The sequence below is a fragment of the Cervus elaphus genome, chromosome 10 (assembly GCF_910594005.1).
Source record: "Cervus elaphus chromosome 10, mCerEla1.1, whole genome shotgun sequence".
Classification (NCBI taxonomy): domain Eukaryota; kingdom Metazoa; phylum Chordata; class Mammalia; order Artiodactyla; family Cervidae; genus Cervus; species Cervus elaphus.
Genome location: NC_057824.1, coordinates 28,115,168 through 28,142,422, shown reverse-complemented (window position 1 = coordinate 28,142,422; position 27,255 = coordinate 28,115,168). Strand labels below are relative to the sequence as shown.

Here is a 27,255-nt window from a genome sequence, read left to right as displayed (position 1 = left end):
TCTAGGTGCACCCGGAAGTGATCCTCATCACCAATATGCAACTATTTCTGAGGACTTGCAACCTGGCCTTTCCTGGTGCCCCAGAGGTAAAGAATCCGCCTGCCAATGCAGAAAACGTGGGTTTGATCCCTGGGTTGGGAAGATCCCCTCGAGAAGGAAACGGCAATCCACTCCAGTATTCTTGCCTGGGAAACCTCATGGACAGAGAAGCCTGGTGGGCTACAGCCCATGGGGTTGCAAAAGAGTCAAACACAACTTAGTGACTAAACAATAACTTGCAGACACACTGACAGTTATTTTTGCCTCTTTAATAAAATATCAGTTTAGTAAAGTCTAAATTTCAGTTTTCTATTGCAAAATGGTGCTTTAATACAGTAGATCAATTGAGAAAAAAAACACAGAAATCAAAAGAACATTTGTGTGACAAGCCTCTTTATCGGGGTATCTCTCTTTACCCAAGGTGGCGAAACAACCAACTTTACATGAATGTTCATCAAATCCTCACAACCATGAAGTAGTTATTAACTTCCACTTTGATTTTCAAAATGGAGCTCAGAGAGTGTAAGAAAAAAAGTTCCAAGTTAACCACGTCACTGTTTTATTCTCACAACAGATTTTTTTTTCCAACTCCTCTGAAACTTTAGATTTCTATATAAATATATCCTTCTACATTAAAACTACTCCCCAACCCACAAAGACTCCACTCACCATTAATTTCTATGGACACGTTTCCAATCACTCATTTTATGCACTATACAAAAATCCCATCTTTTTGTCAGCAGTTAAAAAGAGAACCTAAAGGCCCTCAAAGGACTTTCCACCAAGTCACCAAAAGAAAATCACCAATATCCAAACCTTTTTAAAACAATAAAAATTTGTTTTTCAAAAACATATTTACAGACTGAAACTGCAAAGTCTACATTGCCATCAATGTAATATACAAGAGCATACAAAGCCCTAGGAAAGAGAAAAGTATTTCATTATAAAATATTTGTGATCAAGAAAATATCACTTAACTTTAAATAAAGAATAGGAAAAGTGACGGAAAAATAAATATATTTAAAGATGTCCATTTTCACAAATAACAAAAAAGTACACAGATAACAAATGAAGCTAAAATATGCAGGAGCTTCAAAATGACTCTAGCAGCGCTTGCGTAAGTCTGTTATGCAGCAATGTTGTTTAGCCTCCTCTCTCTCAGTGTTTGGTTATAAAAATACAAAAATAGACTCAAGAGAGGAAGATTTCAGTGAGCTGGAATTCATGATACGATGAATAGCCAGTAGACAGGGACTGCGTTGTAACCCTGGTCTCCTGTTGCTAGCAAAACCATTCCATCAAATAACCTAAAATCCCCTCTCTTCCCCCACTTTTGGACAAAGGAATTCTCAGTGACCAACATAACATTCCACTACGAACAAGTAGTTCCAGTTCTAACAGCACTCTTGGGAGCCTCAAGATAAAATACTGTGTTTTATAAAAGTTTAACCCGTCTCTTAGTCAATGTGAATTACATTAACCCAGAACTCCTTTTTTCCTCTTAAATCCATTTTTACACTCACAAATGTACAATCTGTCTGATTCTGCTTCTCTAAATCCTCTCTCTCTTCCCTCCAGGCGTCTATTGGTTTCTGAAGTCCTTGGAGATCTCCTTCAGCGCCAGCTCCAACCTGTAGCATCCAGGACCAGCCCTGGCCACCTCCCCCATCTGTCCTCCTATGTTCCCTGCACCTCACTGAAACTCCAGAACACAAATGCAATTAAGCAGAGGGTACACAGTGTATCCAAAATAGTTAAACTCATTCTGAAGACTTTAAAGAGTGTCCTAGAGGACTGTTCAGTGAAAAGATATCATGTCAACAAAGTCTTGTAAGTATGAGCCAAGCTTTCAACATTTATCATCAACTCCACTGTAAAAATATTGCACATGATACTCTGTCTTTTCCTTTAGTCTCCACAGGAACAAAACAGAAAAGAAAACAAGAAGAAAACAAAAAACCCAACCACATCTGTTCAGACACCAGAGTAAGTCTAACTTGAAAGTAAGATGCCTGAAGCATGTACTCGCTCGAGTTCAAAGAAACACTCAGACAGTATGAAGGCCAGTACTGAAGGGTACTACGGGAGGAACGTCAGCCTCAGTCACAAATCCGTGTGACCAGGGGGGACTGGTCCGGCAGGTATAAGACAGGTGGGGAGCCCACACTACTTGAAGGGCTGCGGAAATGCACGTCAAAGGAGCTCGGTGTAATTCCAACTTCACCTTTCAAAAAATCATCTTCTTCATCTTCAACCACCTCCTGCACAAAAACAGAGATTACAAACAAGATTGCAAGCAGCAGTTTGAAATGCTTTCAGGAATTCCTTTCCTCAGGAATGTGCTACTTCTGGAGAAAAAAAAAGCGAAGGAAAAAAATCTCCATTTTGAAGGTTAACTCTGATGCATACTTCTTTATTACAAACCACTCACACACAATTGCTCATGACATGTTGTGAACATCTCTTTAAAATCTGATTTTTTTAAACAGATTTTAAGTTCAAGGAGGACAGGTAACACGATATATCACTCTTGCTCAATCTAACATAACATGGAATGAATAACCACCTTCCTCAAATGCAAAATTTAAAGAAAAAATAAAAAGCATTCCAATGATAACTTATGAAAAAGAAAGGCATATTAAATCTGATTTTTAATGAAGAAACAAATGTGCCACAAAGAAACAGATGGCGACATTGCTATCTTCACCACCGATTCATGAAGACCTACAAAATTAGTGTGAACTTCCGGGGACGTTTCAGCAGTAAGCAAATTTGAGACTGTTTCTTGGTGGTAACTATCAAGTGGTAAAGATCTAAATTTGTTAAGTCGATTTTTAATTATCCTTCATGTCCCAGAGTTAGTATGTGAAATATCTGGTTTGAACAATTCATTAAAAAGCAAGCAGGACTTCCCTTGTGCTTGAGTGGTTAAGAATCCACCTGCCAATGCAGGAGACAGAGGTTCAATCTCTGGTCTGGGAAGATCCCACTGCTTTGGAGCAACTAAGCTCTCAGGCCACACCCACTGAAGCCCGTGCACCTAGAGCCCACGCTCCACCACAAGAGCAGCCCCTGCACATCGCAGCTACAGGAGGCCCACACAGCAACAAAGACCCAGCACAGCCAAAAATAAATACATACATCTTTAACAAACAAACAAAAAAAGGCAAACACTCTTCTCATAAGAACATAACCTGAGTCTGCTGTTCTGTGACGGCTGAATGAACAAATGTAGTATTCAAGTGTAACACTGCCTTTAACTCCTTTACTGTGATGTGTAGCCACATAGGAGATCCCCAGAAAGTGTACTGAAATCACAACTTTATTTACCTTTTTAATGGGTTTCTTAAACTCCTGAAGCTCTTCCGCACTCATGTCTTCCCATATCTGATAAAGAGGATCGATGAATTTCTTTGACCTGTCAAAAAGATCACATTTCAAAATCAAATTAAATTAATACTACAGCAAAAGTCATATTTATTAGCTCTTTTCTCACAAGATCCAAAATGAGAAAGTAAAAACTATAACTCAAATAATAGTGTCCAAAAATATCCCATGCAGGATCTGTTAACTAATGTGGCTCCTTCTTTGTACGAGTACATCCACTCACATAGATGGAGTATTACACCTACTGTTTCTCATCTTTTCAAGTGAAAACTACTTCGACTGTGCAAAGATTGACAGTGAGTTATAGTATGTTCAAACTGAAGGTGAAACTCTATTATTCTAGAACTTCCTTTGCTTCTAGTTACAAACTGTCATAACAGAAATTCTGCTTCCTTATATACATGAGATGTTAAGACTGGCCTGGGGTTTTCTATAATTACCCATCCAGATAAATCACTTGGCATTTGTTTATATCATGCAAGACTATGGGATGTGGTCTCCAGAAGAAGGAATGAGTCATTTGGGAGAAATTTATGAGCAAAGAAAAGGCAGCATCCTCCTTCTCCAGCCTCTTCTATGTTCAAACCAATAAGTTTCAAGGATAACAAAAACCCCTTGGTATCAATCTGGGCTCCAACTGAGGCAGACCCTCAGCAGCCTCAAACCGGCTTCTCCACACTGGGCCTGGGATACACACAAGGAGACCACAAGACCCCATCAGAGGCTAGAAGAGCCACTCACGACCAAGAAACACTACATGCTGATCCTGGGAAAGGCATACACACACCACATTTAAATTCACCACTGAAAGGTCGACGGTGTAACACCCACCTCTTCAGCACACAAGGATCGAAGGGGAAGAAGGTGTCCAGTGGGTTCGTGCACGTCTGCACCGAGTCGCCCCCAGCAGTGTTTCTGATAACGGGCAGCATCTGGCGGTTGTTCCTCTCAATGAGGGTGTAGCAGAAGACGAGCTGGTATTTGCTTTGGAACAGAACCAACACCGACAGAAGCATTAACGTGCCAATTACTCTGCATGGACACGCCCGTTTCTGTGTGACGACCACCCCAACACACAGACCCTACTCAACTAACAACTACAAGAAAAAACAGTGTAAAGTAGAAAGTAATCCTTTCTGGGAATAGTCCTCTGGGCCTACCATTTACAATTGGCGAAGGAGGAAGAAAATGTACCATCACGTTAAGAATATGAGAGTGGGCTTAGATTATTAATAGGCACCACTCACTGAAAACGAATGGGTTCACAGGTAATTCTTATCATTTACAATATTATGTAGCTGTCTACTTATTTTCACTGTTTGCAAGAGAATTAGTGGGTTGGTGAAAAAAAGGGCTTTGGGTTTCACTGAGAGAAAATACGCATTGTTGATGGAGAGACTTGGCTACTGAAGAAATTAAGACAGGTCCTAAGGAGGACCTCTACATGGGGTTTACTCAATCACAACCTCAGAAAATGGTAAAGAAAGGAATAGGGGGTGAAAACAGTTAAGGGGACAGAAGACCTTGCAATAAAAACCCATCGGACCAAGACGCGGTCAATCCCTTTACGGGTTATGACTTAGCAATTCAAGATCATTCACTGGGCCGCTTCTTTGAGATGAGGACTTAGCTCACTTCTGCTAACTGCCCCGGCTCCCCGCTTCCCTCCCACGGTACTCATTCAGGCATCTGTTCACAGGCTCTCAGGTCATTACTGCAGTCTTAAGTACCATATGGTCATTTCGGTTTCATTAGCCAAGGATCACATTTGACTCTTGCTGGGAAGGTAACATGGCAAAACTGCACTTTGCAGTATCTGGTAAAACTGAAGCTGTGTACTTATATCGCCTGGCGACTGCACTTCTGAGTGACAGGAGTCTGTGCCTGTGCGCCAGGACACATACAACCATGTTCCCAACACTGAAAAACCAAGGCAGCTTAAATCCCAACAAAGAATCAGTTTTTTAAAATTACGAGAACATTACACAGCAGTCAACATCAAAATACAGCCACATGGGTCAACATGGTTAATTCAATAAGTATGCAGAAGTAGCAGCTACAGAATACTACATAAGTTCCTTGACACAAACCTTCATTCCCACCTCTTGCTCGCAGCTTCCCGTCTTACTCCTCACCTCCGCCGTTAACCCCAGCCCCAATCCTCGAGCCTCTGTGACCAGCCTGCCCCTCAGCTGCGCCCCTACTCCTACCCACACATGCTCTACAGGCAGCAGCCTCTGCCTTGCTCCATCCATCCTTATTCTTCCAGAGGCTATCTTCCAGCAACATGCTAGAAACATCCACCCACTGGCACTATTGCTGGTTGGTTTCTTATTCCTTTTTTTTTTACTATCATTTTTGAGATCTTAGGAGAGAGAGAAATCTTTAGACTAGATACCCACTGAAGGAAAAATGAGGCTGCTGATGTCTAAAGGGGACTGCTGCTGCTGCTGCTGAGTCGCTTCAGTTGTGTCCGACTCTGTGCGACCCCACAGACGGCAGCCCACCAGGCTCCACCGTCCCTGGGATTCTCCAGGCAAGAACACTGGAATGGGATGCCATTTCCTTCTCCAGTGCATGAAAGTGAAAAGTGAAAATGAAGTCGCTCAGTCGTGTCCGACTCTTAGCCACCCCATGGACTGCAGCCTACCAGGCTCCCCTGTCCATGGGATTTTCCTGGCAAGAGTACTGGAGTAGGGTGCCATTGCCTTCTCCCTAAAGGGGACTAGGGGAGCAGAAATTATCTTTGTCTTCTAATAGCACCATCTGTTGAGGACTTTAAGCTATCATCTGACCCCGTGGGCAGAGGAGTCTGGTGAGCTACAGTCCATGGGGTCGAGAGGAGTCGGACACAAGTGAGCGACTAACACTTTCTTCTTTCTGTCCTCAATACCCTAATTAGAGGCCCAAGGTCGCCAATTCACTTTCTACACAAAGCAGGATAGTTCAGTGAATGCTGACAAAGGAGCCAGCCTGTTGGCATTCAAACCTCAGCTCTGCCACAGTCTACCCATGACTTCTCCCAAGACAGTCAATCTCTCTGTGGCCCCACCTTGTCATTTACAAACAACGGTTAGTAATACAGTCACAGGACAGTGTGAGGAACAGGCAAGTTCTGTGTAAACTGCTTATCAGAACCATGCTTGGCACACAACACGCCATGCATTAGCTGCGGCCACAAAGCCTCCACTGAACCATTTCCCCATTTGCTGGATGTTCATCTCATGTCTAGTCTATTTTTATTACTATTATAGGAGTCATTCTAATAAACATCTGTGGTTTGTACCTCTTGGCTTGTGAGCTTACTTCAAAGTACCTGAGCTTCTGCTGAATGATCCTCTTTAGATTAAAAAGCAGTAGCAATTTCCAATGCCACCAAAAGTATAAAAACAACACCTTCAATGCAGTGTTTTCTGCAGGCACTGGGTTACTGGTTTTTAAATCTTTTTGTTATGAATTGTGTTAAGTAAAATCACAGGAATTTAATGGAATTTTACAATACTAACATAAGTTTACTTTTAAGTAACTTCCAGAAATAAAGCAGAAAGAACTTACTTTGTGATTGCGGCAAAAAAGTTAACGACCGAGGGCAGGCAAATCTTCAGAGGATTCAGCTGACTCATCACTATCCGTTCAAAATTTAGACTCTGAAGGTACCTCAAACCTTTGATTAAAAACCAAGAAAAAAATATTTTTTAAAAGATACAAACACAATAGTCTAAGCAGCACTCATTATTCTGTATCTCAAAAAAATACAAATTTTAAAAGGGTATTTGCACAAATGCTTTAAAGGTTCATGTAGATATTCCAATAGTGCAAAGCCCAAAAAACATCCTTTATCTCAACCACACGCATTTACGACCAAACCAACTTTTCTAAAGAAAAGAGTTTACTCTTTTAAAGACCCAGGAAAGTAGAGACACTCCTAGTGGGCTATGAGCTTGTAAGACAATTTGGAACTCAGACACATCAAGCTCAGCACACGCTGACTGCAGAGAGGGACACACAGACACGTGACCTGACTTCTGCTAGCAATCGTGGAATCATTAAGCAGCTGGGCACAGAGAATTCTCCATTCCCTTGAGGTAATGACTGTACAGTATGCGATTTCTCCTTCCTGAATTCCACACGTATATACACACCGATACGACAGTTAACAAAACCAACAGCAAGACTTACGCATCTTAAATTATCAGTAAAGTTGAGCCTATTTTTCAAGTGTGCATTCACTGTATTTCGGGGTTTTTTTGTTTTGTTTTTATAACAAAACTATGGAGGCGGAAGGAAAAATTAGGTAGATACTATACTGTCTTAGAATCAATGACTATACTTCTCTCCTATGTTAAAAAGACCACCACCCTTATTCTAAGAGGTGAGCAAACCAAGTTGTGCCTAAGTATATTTTTTGTTAGGAGATTCTTTGATGTATATATTTTGATAAAAGTGACTAAAAATGCAATAATGTAAAGGCTTACAAGAAATAGATCCTCTTTAACTAAGACTCTTAGCATTTATTTTTACAGAGAAAAGCACTGATTTTACTTACCTCGTGATAAAACCTTGTCCTACTACCGTTCATACACCTATTTTTAAGCCCCCTATCTTTTCAGCAGTAGTCATGATATAAGAAAGTGCATGTAATGCAACATGTACAAGCTTCAGTTTAGAGCTGTGATTCTCAACTAAAGGCCACTGTGCCCCCAAGAGAACATCTGGTAGTGTCTGGAAGATAGTTTTAGTTGTCCGAACAGAGGACACACAGGGGTAGTACTGGCATCGAGTGGGTAGAGAGCACAAGAAGCCGCTAGTCGCCCTGTTATACACAGGACAGCCCCCACAACAAAGGATTATCCAGCCTAAGGTATCAGCTGTGCAGAGTCTGAGAATCTCTGGCTTAGAGGAAACAGCCTATTAAACCATGTGAGTTATTCATGAAACTGAAACAACTTAAACTGAATTAACTGATGCTGTTCTTGGGGACTACTTTCAACTGTAATACACTAACCCAAGAAACAAGCTTCATCTGGTAGATTCAAATTTTAACTCTTAGAAATTAGCAAAACTGAAAACCAGTAAATTAACTCAAGTCTTTGGATACAGCAGCATACCTGGAATGACCTCAAGCTTCAGGGTCACCCTCACCTGGTTTTAATTTCTCATCCTGCCAGTAAGTTACCTCCCTGGGGTTTGGTCTCGTCTGTAAAGCAGGGATGACGTCCACAGTTCACTGGGCCGTTGCAGGGATGGGATGGGATGGGAGGGGATGGGGGCGGCACGGGGTGGGGGCTGAGGATCAGAAGCGCTGAGCCCGGTGCGGCCACAGCGCAAGAGCTGAGCCACACCTCACATCTGACAAGGACTCCTGCTGCGACCTTCTAAAGCGGAGCTTCTCAATCACAAATCCATCGACTGTTAAAAAGAAGGCTTATGGGACTTTTAGGGGCCCACAAGCTGCTAGAAATTATTTGTAAAAGCTTGAGTGCACATGCAGTTTTCTAACAATTTTTGTCAAAAAAGTAATAAATCTTCATTCTGAAGGGTAACTAGTACATAGGAAAATCCAGTTTCATATCCATCAACCCCACATCACTGACCTTCCTTCAGGTTTCCACTTAAAAGCTGCTTGTGTCTAAAAACAAAAGTGTAGAACACAGCTTGGCACGCTGAATAAAATGGTCCGTGGAGAGCGACGTCACAAAATGCCTTTGTTCCTGAATCCTGGTTATTAAGGTATATGTGCAGCCAGTTAACCAAAAGATCTAGGCATGATTTTACAGTACTAGAGAAAAGAGAAACTCAAGTCAACTTCACTTGCTTCATAACACACTACAGTGACACAAAAACACACAACTGCTCTCATTGCAAACCAAGAAAAGTCTGTCCATTGGCTTCTTTATCTATTACCCACGGGCACAGAGGAGAAGCAAGCAAAGGAAAGGATGGGCAGGTGGAAAGGCAGCCTTCCGTTACAAAGTCAAGAATGTGGACCTGCCATGAACAACAGGAAGGCCCCAAGGCGGCCTGAAGTGTCAAGAGTTGGAGAAGAGTTTCTCCTGGTCAACTCAGAAGGGCTTTTCCGATGGCCTCCCAGTCCTCCTGAGGGAAAATGGTCAAAGAGGAGGCATGTCTACCCACATCTCAGAAGAGAAAAACCGCCTAGCTGACTTCACTATCCCCTGGGGGTTCTGATGAAATCCTGTGGTCAACAATTTAGGACAGAATGCCCAGACAGCTTTTAGTTGTCAGGGAAGGGTTTTCTTTTTTTTTTTTTTTTAAGGGAAGGGTTTTTAATAGTGTTCTGGCCCAAGGATATCTTCATGGATCACTAGAAGAAATAGGCCCAGAACTGGCCTCCTAAATAGATCCATTACCTTCAAAGGGGATTTTTTTCTTCAGCTTTAACAGATACAATTGATTCGGAATGCAAATGAAAAATGACAAACCTATAAAAAGAATCAAAACAGTATACAACACTGTACACCATTCGTGAAGACAAACGGATCTTCATGTTCAAGTGCAACGATACAGGTGACAAAAGCTTTGCATGTGAGGTTTTACAGTTTAAAAATGAGACATTTTATTCTGAAATTGCCTCTTGGAAATATAAACATCTTGCACAGAATGGAGAAACAAATTTTTCACTTTAAAGACAGGCCACAAAAATAAGGCAGTTATTTCTCTGACTTGCGACAATACTATATTCTTTTTTAAAGCATGATAAGAAAAGCACTTGGAAAATCAGGTTACTTACATAAGAGGAATAAATTTAGCTCTTGCCAAAAAGCTCCCAATATAATTTGCAGCAGCTTGCCTGATGATAGCAGGATTATTTGGATCCTGCAATTTTTTCCAGAGATGTTCCAAAAATGCTTCCGCAAATCCCTATAAAAAGAGAAGGTGTTGGTCTCCTCTTTTTCTAATGCTTCAGATATTCTAGCTAGCAGAATTCTAAGATTTTTAACTCACCAACATGGGAAACCTCCAGTATCTCAGATATACTGCTAAATAATGAATAGGGTTATCATGGTTCTTATTTTGAAAGCACTCTGAGATAATACTATCAAAAACAAAAGGAATTCCCCAGCTTTAAATAATTCAATGGATGTCAAAACCAGCTGAGCATCAGAATCAATTCCACAGACTTAGGGCTTTGGAATCCCACACATTCATGACAGGACTCTGGGATCCAGCAATTTTTAAAAGCTCTGTTAAGTGAGAATTCTCTGGCAGTGCAGGGGTTAGGGCTCAGTGCTCTCTCTGCCAGGGTGCAGCCACAAAAATAAATAAATAAATAAATAAAGCCCTATGATTCTGATATTTAGCCATAACTAGAAAGCAGTGACTACCCACACTCACATGGGAATCCCTTTTGCCCTACCCTCCCAACTGCACATAACAAACTTAACCAGAAACAGAAATGTGGATTAAAGTACAGTTGATATTTGACTAATTATGCTAACTGCAGGGGGAAAACTGACCAATTCACTTCTTTTCAACAAAGAATACAACCTCTAACTTCTCTCAAACAGCTCTTTTCAAAAGCTACTAACATATGCTTTGGGGCAGATTGAGTTTAACCTTCCCACCCATGACCAGTACTCTCCTAGACTAGGACTAGGAAGCTATGAAATAGCGCAAAGAAGAGTCCTGTGTTCTTTTGTTTTGCTTTGTTCTCAAAATAGAAAAACAAACTCTAAAGTTTTAAAATTCTGGATTAAAACTTTAGTTTGGGCTTGTTAATATCAACTGAAACAGAATTTTAAAAAATTAAGTTACATACTATACATGAGGTTTTTTAAAAATTGGAACATAATTGCTTTACAAATGTGTCCATATGAGATTTTAGTGAAGGCTTGAATTAAAGGGAAGGACACCACCGAGTGGACCAAACGCAGATGACGTTTTTCAGAGCACAGCTTCAGCTGAGAGGCAACAACGCCCTCTCCTCCTTCCACAGGTTGAGAAGGGCTTTCTATTTCACTAGAGGCGCTAAGGAAGATGAGCTCATGACAAAGAAACATTCAATTCATGGTCCCTCTTCAACATTTCCCTCCACCCCTCATTTTTTTAAGGAAAATTTGGGGCAAGAATAACAAAAGCTACGATAACGCAAATGACATACTCACCAATTTAAAGCTACAGAGATAAAACATGAAAAATTGCACATGGCAAGAGGCATGGGTGGGCAACAGGAGCTTGTCAAAGATGGTTATGAGATCTCGATACAAATCTTTTGTTTTGTTGTTATCAATCTTACCTGTGAAGAAAATGTGGCATTTCAGTTTTATAAAGACATTATTTTCAAGCCACCAGTTTCATTTACCACATTTTTAAAAAAGCAAACAAGACCATTAAGAAATACTTCATCCATGAAGTTAACGGGGGGTCGGGGGGTGGGGGCATAGGATGCCATCTTTATCTGGTACAGAGTTTCCATTTTAATTATAAAAATCCAGGACTGGTAAGGAAGTGGGCCCTCATCTCACACATAACACTGTGATTCTACACATTGGAAAACTGCCATTTACAAGTTCTACTGCTAGGAATTTATCACAAGCAAACAAGTGACAATATAGGTAGAAGTAGATTCATTACACTGTTACTCATAATGGCAAATAAAGCAGGGGGAGGAAAAAAATAAGGAACCAGTTAAATCCATATGATTAATAACTATTTTTAGAAGAACCGTGAATTGTATGAGAAAATGTTCATAAGAGGTAAAAAGGGAAGATTATAAAATACTATATATAGTGTGATTACCCAAATCCATTGAGAAAAACACATACACCCATGCAAATAGAACAGAACAACAACAACAAAAAAAATGCTAATAATGGTTCTCCAAATAGGAGTGTGACCACATAAAACTGTCTTTTTTAAAAAAATCCTTTCCTGTATTTTCCAAATCTTCTCTAACCAACATGTATTACTTTTATAGCAGCAAAAAAGTTAAAGTAGTAACATACTCAACTCAGATTCAAGCGCTACTGTTCTGAGTGGTTGAGTTTCATTCTTAAACCTGAGAAATGCAAATAGAAAAAACCTGCTTTTTTCGAGGCAAAGTGTCTTGACTAAAAACCTAAAAATTCCATTAAGGCAAGAAACACATCAATTTGTCCACCAACACCTGGAACAACCAAAAGTACCCAGACTCTAAATTTCAAACGTAACACCAAGTGTGTGCATGCATGCATGCTAAGTCACTTCAGTCGTGTCCGACTCTTTGCAATTGCATGGACTGTAGCCTGCCAGGCTCCTCTGTCCGTGGGATTCTCTATGCAAGAATACTGGAGTGGGTTGTCATGCCTTCCTCCAGGGGATCTTCCCAACCCAGGGATCAAACTCACGCCCTCTTAACATTTCCTGCATTGGCAGACACATTCTTTACCACAAACGCCACCTGAAATGCCCCAGATATCTACTATGTGCGCATATGCTTGGTCATGTCCAACTCTTTGCGATCTCATGGACTGTAGCCCACCAGGCTCCTCTGTCCAGTACTGGGGTGGGTTGCCATTTCCTTCTCCAAAATATCCACTATACCAATTTTAAAAGTCTCCAACTTGAGGTCCACCTTATACTGTCCAAACTCCATATATAATTTTTCAATACAGTAGGCAGTGAAAAGATCACCAAGGGCTCTGAAGACAAACACAACTGAGTGTGGGTCCCAGGCCCACAATTCTCAAGCTACATCATGTTGGCAAACAATCTCTAAACTTTCTTTTCCTCATACTCAAAACAAGGATTTTTATAGTGATTTTCCATCAGGATGAAAAATACCCAGCACAGCGCATCACAGCTGTGACTACTACAGGTTGTTACCGTCCACATAGCAGACATCCTTAATGTAGGACAAGAGTAAAGACAGCAGAATGTCCAGGCGTTCAGCCATAGGATGCACCATCTGATCGAGCCTTCCCGGATCAGCCTTGGTTTCGTGGTCAGCTTCTTCATCTTCATCCTTTGAAGGTAAAGTAAAAACTGACATTATAAAAACTCAGTAAAAGTAGTTTAGGGAGAAAACTCTGAGGTAACTGTTTCCTTTAAAAGATAAAGAGAAAACCCAGAAATCTTTCCAGGTAGGGGCTCTCAACCAGAGGCATGAATCAGAACCACCCTTGGAATTCAACATGAAAGCACAGATCCAGTCTCTGATTCTCATTTAGAAGAGCCACGCAAACATCACAGATTTCCCCCAGTTTCTGGCACAAATTATTGGTGCCAGGTTTCCTTTCCTGGGACAGGGCACGCACCCCCTCAGCTGCTATGAGCACTGGCTGCCAACTCACAGCTGCCCCCTTCTCCAGAGAACTGCCTTGGCCCCTCCCAACCCCCCCAATCAGACCGAGTAACTGACAAGAGGTCACGAGAGACCACCCCCTGGTCTCAAGGTAGGACTGACTCTGTCCTGTAACTCATGCCCCAGAGCTCCTGGGCGGGGGCGCAGATCAGGCTGCAGTAACTTTCCAATCGAAACCCAACTCTCACTTCCTTCCTTTCCCCGCCCTTTCCTGCTTCCCCACACCCTGTGTCCCAAGGGCACCTGAATCTCCATCTCAGGCTCCTCCCAGTGAACCCAACTCAAGACACGACTCCAAGCAGAGAAGCACTGCGTGAAGGTACACAATTTGTAGACACAGAAATCCCACTGATGTGCTTTTCTATGTATCACTCCTCTACAAACAATACGTGGTGTACACAAACAAACTTAAGGAACAGACGGAAGAATAAAAGGGAAACAGACTTCACCAAACCCAAATCCAAAGCCTTGGAAATGAACTCTACTAGTCGATAAGCAACAAGGCAGCAAACTACCCATTGAAGGAATCATTTTCAAGCTTGCCGAACTACTGCTTTAACCGAAAGCCTTGAAAAAGGTGAGGAGCCATTAGCCGTCTCTTGCCACCCTCTGGGACTGTGAGCTGTGTGTGTCTGACTACAGTCACAGATGCTGACCATGTTAAACAGGGCTTCTGTGGCATCAGCTCCACCACCAGTTTGAGCTGCTGCTTCCTCAGCATCCTCAATATCCTGCCGGGATGCATTCACCTACATCATGACAAAGAAAAAAAAAAAAAAAAAGAATAAAAACATGTAAAATACAACCACGGTATTCAGCAACTGGAAATTCACCTAATGTACGTGTTCTAAAGATATCCACACTAGCGCCCTATACAGCACTGTAACTCAATACACAATTATGGCACGAACCTATAAATGAAACTCGGTCATGAGAGAATTGACAAGGTTGTAAATCAAGCACCCTGCAGCACATATTTTCATAAAAATCAATACGAACTGTGCTATGTTGGTCTGTATCAGATAGCTTCAAAATGTAACATTTACCCCACACTTACTAGGCACAGGCATATGCATGGTGTGTAAGAGCACACGATCAATCAACTGAGAAAATATTAAATGAAAGTCAATTTTGAATTACTGAAAATTTATTTTAGCATATAACCCTCCAGGTAGCTTGTTTAACATACCACTCAAATATGCCTTTTTAACATATTTATATACATGACCTTCTTCCTAAATGTACTCTAAAATGTTCCATAAGCATACATCAGAGAAGGACTTTATAAAGATTATGGATGCAGGTGACCAGAGAGGTTTGACTCCAAGTGAACAATGCACCAGCCCACCCAACCTCTGGTCTTTCCTGGAACTCCCTCCCCGCTACAGGATCAGCATGCTTCCCATCAACCCCTATCTCCTTAGTCCACAAACCTCCTCTCCTCAACCCTGAAACATGCCTCTCACCCCTGCTTCATCCTCTCTCTACACCACAAACCCTCACCAGGTCTCCAGCAGCCCCACTTTCTAATCAGCCATGCTCTCTGCAGCAACTGATGCCTCTGAAACACCAAACCCAAGGACTCTGCTTTTCCCAACCTCCTGAAGAAGGCCAGCAACGTCTCATGCTGCTGAGAGAAGCCTGCCTTCCTCCAGATGATCCTCCCTGGGTGTCCAGACTCTTGCTTTTCCTCCCACTTCCAATCTCACTTTCTCTCTCTCGTATTGGGTTTGCTCTCAGTCCTCAACCTGCAGCTTCAATTGCCCGGTGACTGTTCTCCACTCAGCTCCCTCACCCGCACCTCAACCCATCCAAAGATGAACGCATCATCCTGCAACTTCCTCCTGACGTTTTTTAATACTGTTATGGCAACACCAGGCTTTCGTTCCACACGGACCTATCTTTGAGGGATTCCTCTTCCTTACCCCTCATTCCTCTACTTCCAATCCGGTCAAGGCCCTTTCCTCCCTGTGTCACCAGAATCCACCACTTTCTCATTCCCTCTGCAACTTACTGTAGGTCACTTCCTAGGAATGTCTTCCCAACTTCTGACTACAACAGGTTTTCTCGCTCATAATGCATGTGTTCCAGTCACAGAATTTACCACAATACTTTTCCACTTACATGACTATCTAGTTAATGCCTTGTTCCCCAACCATGAGAGATAGGACTGTCTATAAACAATAACACACCAATGTTCAAAGGAAATGTTTAAGAAATGTTCAATGAATCAAAGGTGGAACTGTGGCTTCTCTTCTATTGTTGCTACTATTGCTTCAATTATTATAACAAATTTTATAACATAATATTTGGGAAAAGAAAATTGAAGAGAAAACAGGTTATCCAATACTTACGTCCAACTTGAGTAGCTTTTCAACAACAAGCTCCAGAATTTCATGCCTCAAGGTCGGAAAATACACACTAATCCTGAGTAGGTTATGAACATAACATTCCTAAAACATAAAAAAATAGAAAAAAAGATTATCAAGCAACACAGAAACTACAGTTTATATACACAATATCAGCATAATTGTGATTTATATACTCCTACAGTATTTTTAAAACAAGTTTGTTGATACACAATTCACCTACTTTAAGTGTACAATTCAATAGTTCTCAACTATTCAGAGTTGTGCAACCATCACCATAATCAATTTCAGAAAATTTTCATCACCCTAAAAAAAAAACCTTGTATCTTCCAGTAATGTACCTCCTCCCAGCCCTAAGTAACCACTGGTCTACTTTCTTTCTCTATGAATTTGCCTAGCATAGATATTTCACGTAAGTAGAATATTACAACATGTGGTGTTTCAGCATAATGTTTTCAAAGTTCATTCATGTTGCAGCAAGTAAACCATTCACGTTTATTATCGACTGATATTCCAATCTGCAGGCATAGCACATTCCATTTATTCCTAAGCTGCTAAACACTTGGCTTCCATATTTTGGCTACTACGAGTAAAGCTGCTTTGAACATTCATACAAAAGTTTTTAGGTGGACACATATTTTTATTTCCCTTGGGAGCAGTGGAAATGCTGGTTGATATGGCAATTCCACCTTTTATGAGGAACTGTAAGGCTGTTTTCCAAAGCAGCTGCACCATCTACCATTTACATCCCCACCAGAGCATGGGGGGTTCTGGTTTCTCCACATCTTTGCCAGCACTTGTTATTATCTATCGCTTTGAGTACAGCCATCCTAGTAGGTAAGCAGCAGAATCTCATTGTGGTTTTGACTTGTATCCTCCTAATGACTAATGTTTAGTTTTTCATGTGCTCCTTAGCCATTTGTATATCTATCGTGGAAAAATACCCATTCAGACTCTTTGTCCATTTTTAAATTGAGTTATTTGACTTTTTATTATTGAGTCAGTTAAGAGTTCTTTAAGGGGAGTTCCCTGGTGGTCCAGTGGCTAAGACTCTGCACTCCTGATATAGGGGGGCTGGGTTCGATCCCTGGTCAGGGAATTAGATCCCACATGCCACAACTAAGATTCTATGCAGCCAAATAAATAAAAATAAAATGTTAAAAAAAAAAAAAGAGTTCTTTACATATTCTAGATATAAATCCTTTATCCAATATATGATTTGCAAATATTTTTCCATTATTTAAGTTGTCTTTTCATTTTCTTGAAGACTATGAAGCACAACAGGTTTTAATTTTGATGCAATTCAATTTAACTGTTCTTGCTGTGGCTGCTTATGGTATATCTAGAAATTGTTGTCTAAGATCACAAATATTTTCACCTACATTTTTTCTAACAGTTTTATCCAACTTGAGTTCAATTTTGTATATAATGTGAAGAGAAGTCCTATTTCATTCTTGGCATATGAACATACTCCTGTCCCAGAAGCAACTGTTGAAAAGACTATTTATTCTCTTCCCCACTGTCCTACACAGTCAGTCACTACACATTGATCTGGCACCCTGTGACTACACTGAACTAGTGTTCTTGTGAATTCCTTAGCATTTTTCTGTAAATAAGATCATGTCATCTGCAAAAACAGACAGTTTTACTTCTTCCTTTCCAGTCTGGGTGCCTTTTTCTTTTTCGTGCCTAACTGCCCTGGCTAGAAACTCTAGAATAATACTGATCAGAAGTGGCAAAAGTGGACATCCCTGTTTTGTTCCTCATTGTGGGGGGAAAGCCTTCAATCTTTCACTACTGAGTATAAAGACAGTTTCGAATTTTTCACAGATTTGTTTCACAGATGCCCTTTATCAGGCTGAGGGTGTTCTTGTCTGTTTTTGTCACAAAATGGTTTTGGTGTTTTTCATCTACTAAGATGATCATACAGTATTTACCATTTATTCTATTGATACAGCCTATTATACTAATTGCTTTGGGAGTATCAAATCAACTTTGCATTCCTAGGACAAATTTCAGTGCATAATTCTTTTTTGTATGTTGTTAGGCTCAGTTTCCCAGTATTTCGTTGAGAATTTTTGCATCTATGTTCATAAGAGATACAGAATTTATAACACTCCAGTTGAAGCACACTCTCACAAATATCAGCAAAAGCTATTAACTTTTTATTTAATACCTGTAATACATTATTTAGGAAAAAATATTCTGTATTTAGAAGGAAACCACTGTTAGTTATTGAAAGCTACACAGATGATCTAAATATTACACAAAAGACTTCCAAGACTCCATTAACAGAAGGTTCTGCCTTCAAATAAGGCATGTTTACAACTGGTAATAAATGAACTGTTATCTTCCAGCAATTCCTATCTATGTTAACATTAAGTTCTATCTAGATATTTCTGAAATGGACTCTGCCTTTGACACGCACACAGGAATAAGAGAAAAGGCACTCAGAACCCTCAGTCAGTGGCTTGCTAAGAAAGGAATCTGAGTCCAATTCTTAGTCTTGAGTTTAAAATTCAGCAGACAAAACTTTGAAGAAAAAGACCCGAATTCACCTAAAACTAAACCACACAAAACAACTTTTCCATTATTTCCCCCATGAAAAGATTTCTTACCAATGTTCTCTCTGATTTTCGAACAAATGGAAATTTTTCCACCAGTATTGGCATAAGAAACCATGGTGTGCTATTTAAAAAAAAAAAAAAAATTCAATAAATCCATGATAACGAGACTTTCTCAGAAGGTAACATTTCCATTCTAAGAGCAAATATGGATACAAGAGGCAAAAGGTGACTCCTACCTCAAGCAACTGTAAGTGAAAACACCTCAGAGAAAATCTGTAACAACTTAGGGAAAAATAAACTTCTGCTGAGTTTGCTATCATCAGCATATTAAAGGAGGATCCTTTTTTTCTACAAAAGTTTTAACAAAGAGCTTCAGTTTAAAATCTAAACACTTCCCACTACACATGTTATTTTTAAAAGGAGAAAAAATTATCAACTTGGACTTTTTAAAGTTAGCTTATGTGCTAAACTTACTGGGGGAATTTGAAGTTCACCCCTCCAAAAGAAACCTACATATAGAACAAACTTTTATTCGTAAGACAAGACACAAAACACATAGGGGTTTCTCACTGAAAATTTTTGGATATTGTGAAGTTAAAAACAAACGTCCAACCACTATAAAAAGCTGGAGAGTAGACTTGGCATACAGGTTTTGAAAAATACTTGAAGACAATGCATAGAGAACTGAAATGCCATTTTTTCTAAACTGTGATATGACAGCAACGAGATACAAAAACATGCAGCATACAACTTCAGGTTTGATGCTATGAACGTTTATAATTTTCTATGAACTGATCATAATTTTCTTGAGACTCAAACACCACAATACAAAAATAAGTAACTGAAGTATACTCACGATGGGACATATCTTGCTATTATCTGTAAGGCTCTGTGACAGGTGTCAAAATTTGCAGGAAGATCTACAGGTGAAAAGGGAGAGCATGAGCATTAGTAGAAAACTGAAAACTGAAAAACTACCTGCTTAAGGCTAAAATCGCCTGCTGACCAAAACTGAACCATCTGTCAGTTAAATAATCACATGTCAGCAAAATAATAATCTCAAAACTTTTCTCCAAGACTATCAATGAAGACTATAAATAATGCCAGTAGTGGCAACTGATTGCATAGTAATTAGTTAAATATAACTGATATTCTTTTTGTTAAGTATAACAAAAAGACCCCATCAAAGGTTGTTCTTTGTTACCATCTGCCTGTGAGACTAAGTCCTGGAGGAGCCAGGATACTTGAGCGGTCAGCACGCATTTGCTCAGACACAAGAGGTGGCCTTTGCTTAATCCTCTTTGTACTTACTCTCATCCTCATCATCAGAATCCGAAACATCTACGTCACCTTCTTTAATAACCACTCGGGCTTTTGAGGAGAAAAGAAAATATGTTATACTTTTAACATGGATCTAAACAAGCAACAGCTACATAAAAAGAGCAATTTTTCTGTTGTCCAAACTTAATACAATAAAATTTACAATGTGGTCATGAGGTTTAAGCAGCTAAAAATCCCTGAGTTCCAAGACTTCACCAGAAGCTCACTAAAGTGAATTAAATCCATAAAAATCACAGCAACAAATAAATCTAGACACTTCCATGGAGGTTGTTACAGGAAACAGACAAGTACCAGAACTACTGCTGCTCCAGTAAGCATCCTGGACTCGTCCATGGTGGCATAATCTCCAAAATACAGTGGGAAGGTAGCCATTTTAACAGGGATATTTTTTTTTTTTTCCTGAGTTTGAAAATTGTAATTTATTGATGAAAGTGAAGTCGCTCAGTTCTGACTCTTTGAGATATCCCATGGACACCAGGCTTCTCCGTCCATGGGATTTTCTAGGCAAGGGTACTGGAGTGGGTTGCCGTTTCCTTCTCCAAACAGAGATATTTTTAAAAAGAAAACTTGAAGCAAGCAGAGAGCAATGACTTACGAGGTACAAAATGAGAAGCAATCATGCTGAGACATGGTCTAAGGAACACAGTCTGTGCTGATACAAGATTACCAAGGAAGGATAAATACTCCTCTACCACTGTCTGACTTCTATTCAACCACTGCAATCTCTAGAGATGGGAGGGAAAGACAAAAGAAACATTTTACTGATGTAATATATCCTATTTTCAATACATACAATATATACTATTTTCAACAGATACTATTTTCAAAGTACTGAATTACATGTAACAGTCATTGAAATATGGTGAACTTACCAACAGAATATTAATAAGCTGCTCAAAGTCTTTCGTCAAGTACATGATGGAGGAACGGAATTCAAGCAGCCAGTTAATGATCTGGTCATCCTTAAGTTAAAAAAAGAAAAGTATTTTCAAAATCACAAGACCTCTAAAATAACAGAGAAATGATATTATCTGGCATTGGTCATCAATCAGCAATATTTAAATTAGGGGGGAAAAGTCACAAACTTGGACTTAAGCCAAAATTGGGTTGAAGATTTCTTAGTTTGTATCAAAACAGAAAAAGATGTTACAATAAATTTTACTTTTTTCTAAAAACAAAGAAGAAGAAGTAAAATAGTAATTGATATCAGGGAAAGGAATCAAGTGCAATATTTAATTCTAATCATTTTTGCTTGCCCTAGAAAAGTGAGAACACCTCAAATGTTAAATGTTGACACCTGTGACTTTTTAAAAGTGAAGAATTGTAACAGATCCAAATATTCTAAGGCCACAGAGACCACCAGGTACCTCTACTTTCTCTATACTCACGATGACCTGCAAGCATGTGGATAATATTCAGTCTAAGGTGATTAACAAGAGTCATCAATCAATGTAACTTTTTCTTAACCGAACTTGCAAATGGGTCTAAATTAATCAAAATAAAGTCACAACTCATTTGCACTACAGTAACTTCACAGTGTCCACATTCATTAAGGATAACAAGACCTGAAGCAGAGAGCCCAAGCTAAGTTACATACAAAATTAGCTCTAGTCTGTCACTTTCCCACTAAAATGAGTGCAACAAAATCACAAGGACAACATTTAATGCTCCAGTTTTCAAGTAAACCAGTCAGAGACTGTGGTACTGAACAATTATTAGAAGCAAATTATATCAACACTCCTCTGAACTAACATAAACATAACTGATGTGATTCTTAGTCTGTAAATTCTTAGTCTGTGATTTTTAGGTCTGTAAAAATTCCCTGGAGATGTGCTGATATGAAATACAGTAGAACACAAAGAATGTGCACCCAGAGAAGAAGGCACAGGTCACAGAAAGCTTTAAAGAGGAAGTGACGCTTCCACTGTCTTTAAACAGACTGAGTACTCTCACGGGTTCTACAGTTTACAAAGGTGAAAGCATGTCTTCAGAAAACCAAGAGCAGTTCAGTCTGGCTGGAGTATACCATGAACAAGCAAGCCAACAGATAAATCTGGAGAGCAAAGAGGGACCAGACATATCAATGAAGTCCTTGTAAGCCACATTTCTAATTAGAGATCTGCTGGTAGTGTGGGGCATGGGCTGAATGAAGGCACAATTATGTGCTTAGACAAAATCTGGGAAAGTTCATTAGTGAAGATGACATTTCAGTTGGGTCTCAAAGAGTGGTTTTATAATTACAGTAATAATAATAATAAACACTAATACAAGACTAGGTGCAAGGCACTATTCTAAGACTTTTAACATTCCACGCAATAGGTAGAACTACCAACGGTTCATAGCTGGGGACAGCTAGGCACTGAAATGCAGTCATTCGCCCTCAATCACAAAGCCAGTAAGAGAGGGAGGCGATGTAACCAGAGCCCATGCTCAGACAGGCAGCAAGCAAAGTGGATACTGAGAACCTCTCACAACCAGAAAGAAAAGGCAAATGCAAAGCCATAAAGTGGCAAATTCAAGAAACAGAGTATCTAGTGAGACTGAACACTCCAAGTCTGCTTCAGGCCATGCTAAGGGGCTGGTCCTCTATTCCTCAGTGGGCATGAAGCAGGGCAGTGGCATTTTTAGAATGTGCTTTAGAGATGACTCAGATGCACTGTTAAGGATATAAGGGGTGGAGGGGACGTGTATGCGAGACAGACAATCATTTAAGCACATAAAGCCCGTAGAAGTAGATTTGAAAGAGAGAAAATGCTAAATCCACAGCACCTGTAACACCTGTGGGTTTGCAGTTAAGAAACAAGTCTGCACAATGTTGTAATTCAATTATATTTTGATAAAAAAATAAATTATATTAAAATTTAAAAAGAAAGAACAAAGCCTGAAGCCCACAAGAGCAATCTGATCTATAAATGCAAATAGCTATATTATGAGGGCACAGATACATCCCAAAGCAACGAGGACATAAGGAATCACACAGGAAGAATCTGTAAAGTGAAGACAGGGGGTAAGCTTGGAAATCCAATCAATGCCAAATTTATGAAGAACCTGTCAAGAGAGTGATGAGAGATAAGCAATAAGAAGACAGGAAGATCAAAGAAACTGAAGGAAAGGTTTTAAGAAATGGGCAGTCAACTGTACAAATTGCTACAAGGAATTACTATGGGGCTGAAAGAGAAAGTCCACTGAAATCAGCATGTCGGAAATCCCTGGTAACCTTTGTCACAGTAAACACGGCAGTGGACTTCACAGTGGATTTAAACATGAATGAGAAGGTACAGACTGTCAACATGAACAATTACAAAGTCCTCTCAGTCAGAGACTGCTCTCACTGGATCCTCGAAAGACCTCTATGCTTAAAGAACTTATTTCTCTGGTTTTACAAGGAGGGAAACAGAGGAAGAGAGGTTAAACAACGTGCCCAAGATCACACACTGGGGACACAATGGAGCTGGGATTCTATCCCGGGCAATCTGACCACCACCGCCCATGGTAACAGACCATTCTTCCCACAACTGGGCAGTAAAGGAAGAAAGGGGGAATAACATTTACATGACGGGTACATATCTCGAACCATTTCCAAAAACACTGAAACAGAGTAGTAGGTTGAAATACAAGTCATCGTTTGTTGGTTTCATTTTGTTCTCTTAGCACAGGAGAGACATGAGAGTTGCATGCAGCATGGAAGACAGGTTCGAAAAAGGGAAATTAAAGCAGGGTTTCCCAACCTCAGGACTGCTGGGATTTGGAGCCAGATCATTCATTGTTGTGAAGGACTGCTACGTGTGTTGTATGGTTTTCATCAGCACCCCTATCACCCACTCACTGCATGGCAGTACCACTGTTCCCTTATCAAAAATGTCCCCAACTCATCACTAAATTCCCTCAGGGGTCAAAGTGCCCCTGGTTGAGAACCATTAAAGCAGGATCACAAAGTAAGTTCTAGAGAATGGAATAGGACAAAAAGTGTGAATTAACATCTCTACAAAGTGGTAACAAGTTTGCTAATAATCAAACACAGAATTAGTTACCTTTATCTCTGGATCTGACAGCTGGTTCTTCAACAACTCAAAGTCATTTGTTTCCCCCTTAAGAAGAAGGGGAAAAAAATGAATTTTTGCTTGCTTGGGTTTCCCTTTTAAAGACCAACAGCAGGACTTTAAACTATCACAAAAAGAAAACTGTAACACTGACATTTCAGTTCTGGATTACAAAATCCTGGCTATAAAATTTTTTTAAATCATGTTACTGTAGCTAGGGGGACTTGGAAAGAAGAAAATGACAACAGGCCATTCGTGTTTTGGTACACTTGTGTACACCTGTGTATTGACATCTGACCACGATAGTATCCATGCATATCGATGGATATAAATGCAGGTCACACATGAAAGTAAACAGAATGCACATTTTCCCACCATCACTGAGACACAGTAGAATCGCTTCTAAACTAACACAGAAACAAAGCCCAAAGATATCCCCATTAATAGAGATGGTTTATTATCCCAAAGCAATGCTTACGTAACTACTTGAGAAATAAAATGCTCTAATCTAATGGGTTTTTTAAAATTATACCACTTGCTAAAGATTTTAAAGGACACTAGCTAAATAAAGCATCTGAAGGTATAAAACCGCTGAAAAGGGGCTACTACTCTAATTGTGGGCTGACAGCACCATGCTATTGTTAAACTGATTTGACTTCAATATTGATATCGAAAATCCATCTTATTTGTCTACTGGTCTTTAGTATAATAGCTATAATTGTATTCTGACCACCAAAAATCAAACCTCAATACATCAATTACATTTCAATAAATCTGAGGGAAAAACCCACCAAACCTCTCACTATCCCCTCTTACCTTTTTGTACTTCAGTAACACTTCTGTCACAGTTCCACCAAACCGAACAGTTTTTCTTGGGGGAGAACTGAAGAAATCATTCTCTAATGTGAGCATGTCTGAAAGCCTACAGAACCCAAAGTATCAAGCCATTAAGTACATGACAGGAAACAATAAAATTTATAATATCCAACATTATTCAGTGAGACCACTGCTCAAGTCCCCTAACTGGCCTCCCTCCTCCCACTTGAATCCCCCATCAATGTATTCTTCATTCAGTGATCTAAAAATCTTTCAAAAACTAAAGACAGGCTTCCCTGGTGGCCCAGTGGTTAAGACTCTGCCTGGCAATGCAGGAGACATGGATTTGAATCCTGGTCCGGGAAGATCCCATGTGTCGAGGGGCAACTAAATGAGCCGCCACAACTACTGAAGCCTGGGCCCCCCAAAGCTTGTGCTCTGCAACAAGAGAAGCTACTGCAGTGAGAAGCCTGCGAACCACAATGAAAGCAGCCCCTGTCTGCTGCAACTAGAGAAAGCTCACAGCAACCCAGTATTTTTTTTTTAAACTTAAAAAAGACAGATCATGCTACTCTTCTGCTTAAATTCTCCAAAGGTTTCCTACTTCACTTAGAATAAAAAGATCTAAATTCCTTATCGTCTTCAAGGTCCTACATTAATCTAGCCCCTACCTATCTCTCTGACCTCACTTCCAACCATTACATACTGCAGCCAGAGTCCTTTCTGCTATTCAAGTTCACCAATCAGATTCCCATATAACTTATTATTCCCTCTGTCAGAAACACTCATTCTCCGTGTGAATGAACACTCATTCTCCAGTGTGAATGAACACTCATTCAACCAGCATACATGGTTGGACCCTTGTCTTCTTTCAAGTTGAAGCTCAAATGTCAGAGAGGACTTCCACATCAGAAATCTTAAGTACCCATCCTCTCCCCCTCCCCTACCATCACCCTGTTTTATTTCTTCACAGTAGTTACCACTATTTGAAATTATTGTTGATTTACTGTCTTTCCCTCCTTAGACTTTAAACTCAGTTGAGAGCACGGACTTTGTCTCTTTTGATATACTGTCCCCAACTATAACATCCAAAGTAGGTACTTAAAAAAAAAAAAATTATGATATTATGCCAAGAGTTTCACAAAGTTTGTTTCTTTTAAACAGGTCAGTGAAAAAAACATAACATCCTGCTAAAGACTCTCATGGAAGGACAGTTATGACCAACCTAGACAACATATTAAAAAGCAGAGACATTACTTTGTCAACAAAGGTCCGTCTAGTCAAGGCTATGGTTTTTCCAGTGGTCATGTATGGATGTCAGAGTTGGACTATAAAGAAAGCTGAGCCCCAAAGAATTGATGCTTTTGAACTGTGGTGTTGGAGAAGACTCTTGAGAGTCCCTTGGACTGCAAGGAGATCCAACCAGTCCATCCTAAAGGAGATCAGTCCTAGGTGTTCATTGGAAGGACTGATGTTGAAGCTGAAACTCCAATACTTTGGCCTCCTTATGCGAAGAGATGACTCAGTGGAAAAGACCCCGATGCTGGGAAAGATTGAGGGCAGCAGGAGAAGGGGACGGCAGAGGATGAGATGGTTGGAGGGTATCACCAACTCAATGGACGTGGGTTTGGGTAGACTCCCGGCAGCTGGTGATGGACAGGGTAGGCCTGGCGTGCTGCGATTCATGGGGTCGCAAAGAGTCGGACACGACTGTGCGACTGAACTGAACTGAAAGACTCTCACAGTTAAACCCCAAAGTGTTTTATGGGAGTTACGGGTTTTAAAAGTTGCGCTAGATATAAAACACTGTTAAGCAAACGTGCGTCAAAATAACCTTCAAGCAAACAAAAACTTAAAGACACAATCTGCCATCGGTGGCATCATTTGGTTAATAATCCAAATAGCCCAAGTATCTTTTTTTGAATCTAGTCGAAGCAGCAGGAGGGAAGAAGAGTAAAGGAGTATAATGTAGTACCCAGGCCTGGAAAAATATGAGGGAGCCCAGTGGGGAGAAGAGGGGACTCTGGAACCGAGGAGGTTCCTTTTCCCAGCCCCTCTCCCGCCTTTATTACTCATCTAAGGGGCACGGGCTCACTCCTGACGACCTAAAGCGACCCTCTTCCCTCGGCTCCCACACATCCCATGAGCTCTGGCCCAGACCCTTCAGCTCCGCTCCCCTAATCCCGGTCCAGTGCTCTGGTCCCGGACGCGCAGAAGGAAGTGTTCTGGATTCTTACCCGGTCCTCGACGAGCCCAGCGTCTTGACCGCAGAGGCCGAAGCGGCCGCATCTCCGGGCAACCGCGTGTGAAGCAGAGGAGCCGCCATCCGCCCGGACAAACGCGACAACTGCGGCTTGTGCCGGAAGTCTTTCTCCCTCTAGGCCCGCCTCCAT

The 27,255-nt window shown here is 40.5% G+C and overlaps 1 protein-coding gene across 1 annotated transcript; it reads right to left on the bottom strand.

Moving 5' to 3' along the window:
- Positions 1-293: 293 nt before the first annotated feature.
- On the bottom strand, positions 294-27,255 carry RRN3 (RRN3 homolog, RNA polymerase I transcription factor). Its single transcript, XM_043914382.1, has 18 exons — positions 27,100-27,255; positions 24,863-24,968; positions 24,038-24,094; positions 20,879-20,968; positions 20,602-20,731; positions 19,977-20,036; positions 19,522-19,585; positions 18,717-18,786; positions 16,084-16,182; positions 14,386-14,478; positions 13,252-13,390; positions 11,553-11,683; positions 10,178-10,308; positions 9,021-9,205; positions 6,982-7,090; positions 4,258-4,410; positions 3,370-3,457; positions 294-2,300 (listed from the first exon to the last, which is right to left on the bottom strand). Exons 1-18 carry the CDS (start codon positions 27,186-27,188, stop codon positions 2,139-2,141), a joined length of 1,956 nt encoding a protein of 651 aa, XP_043770317.1. The 5' UTR covers positions 27,189-27,255; the 3' UTR covers positions 294-2,138.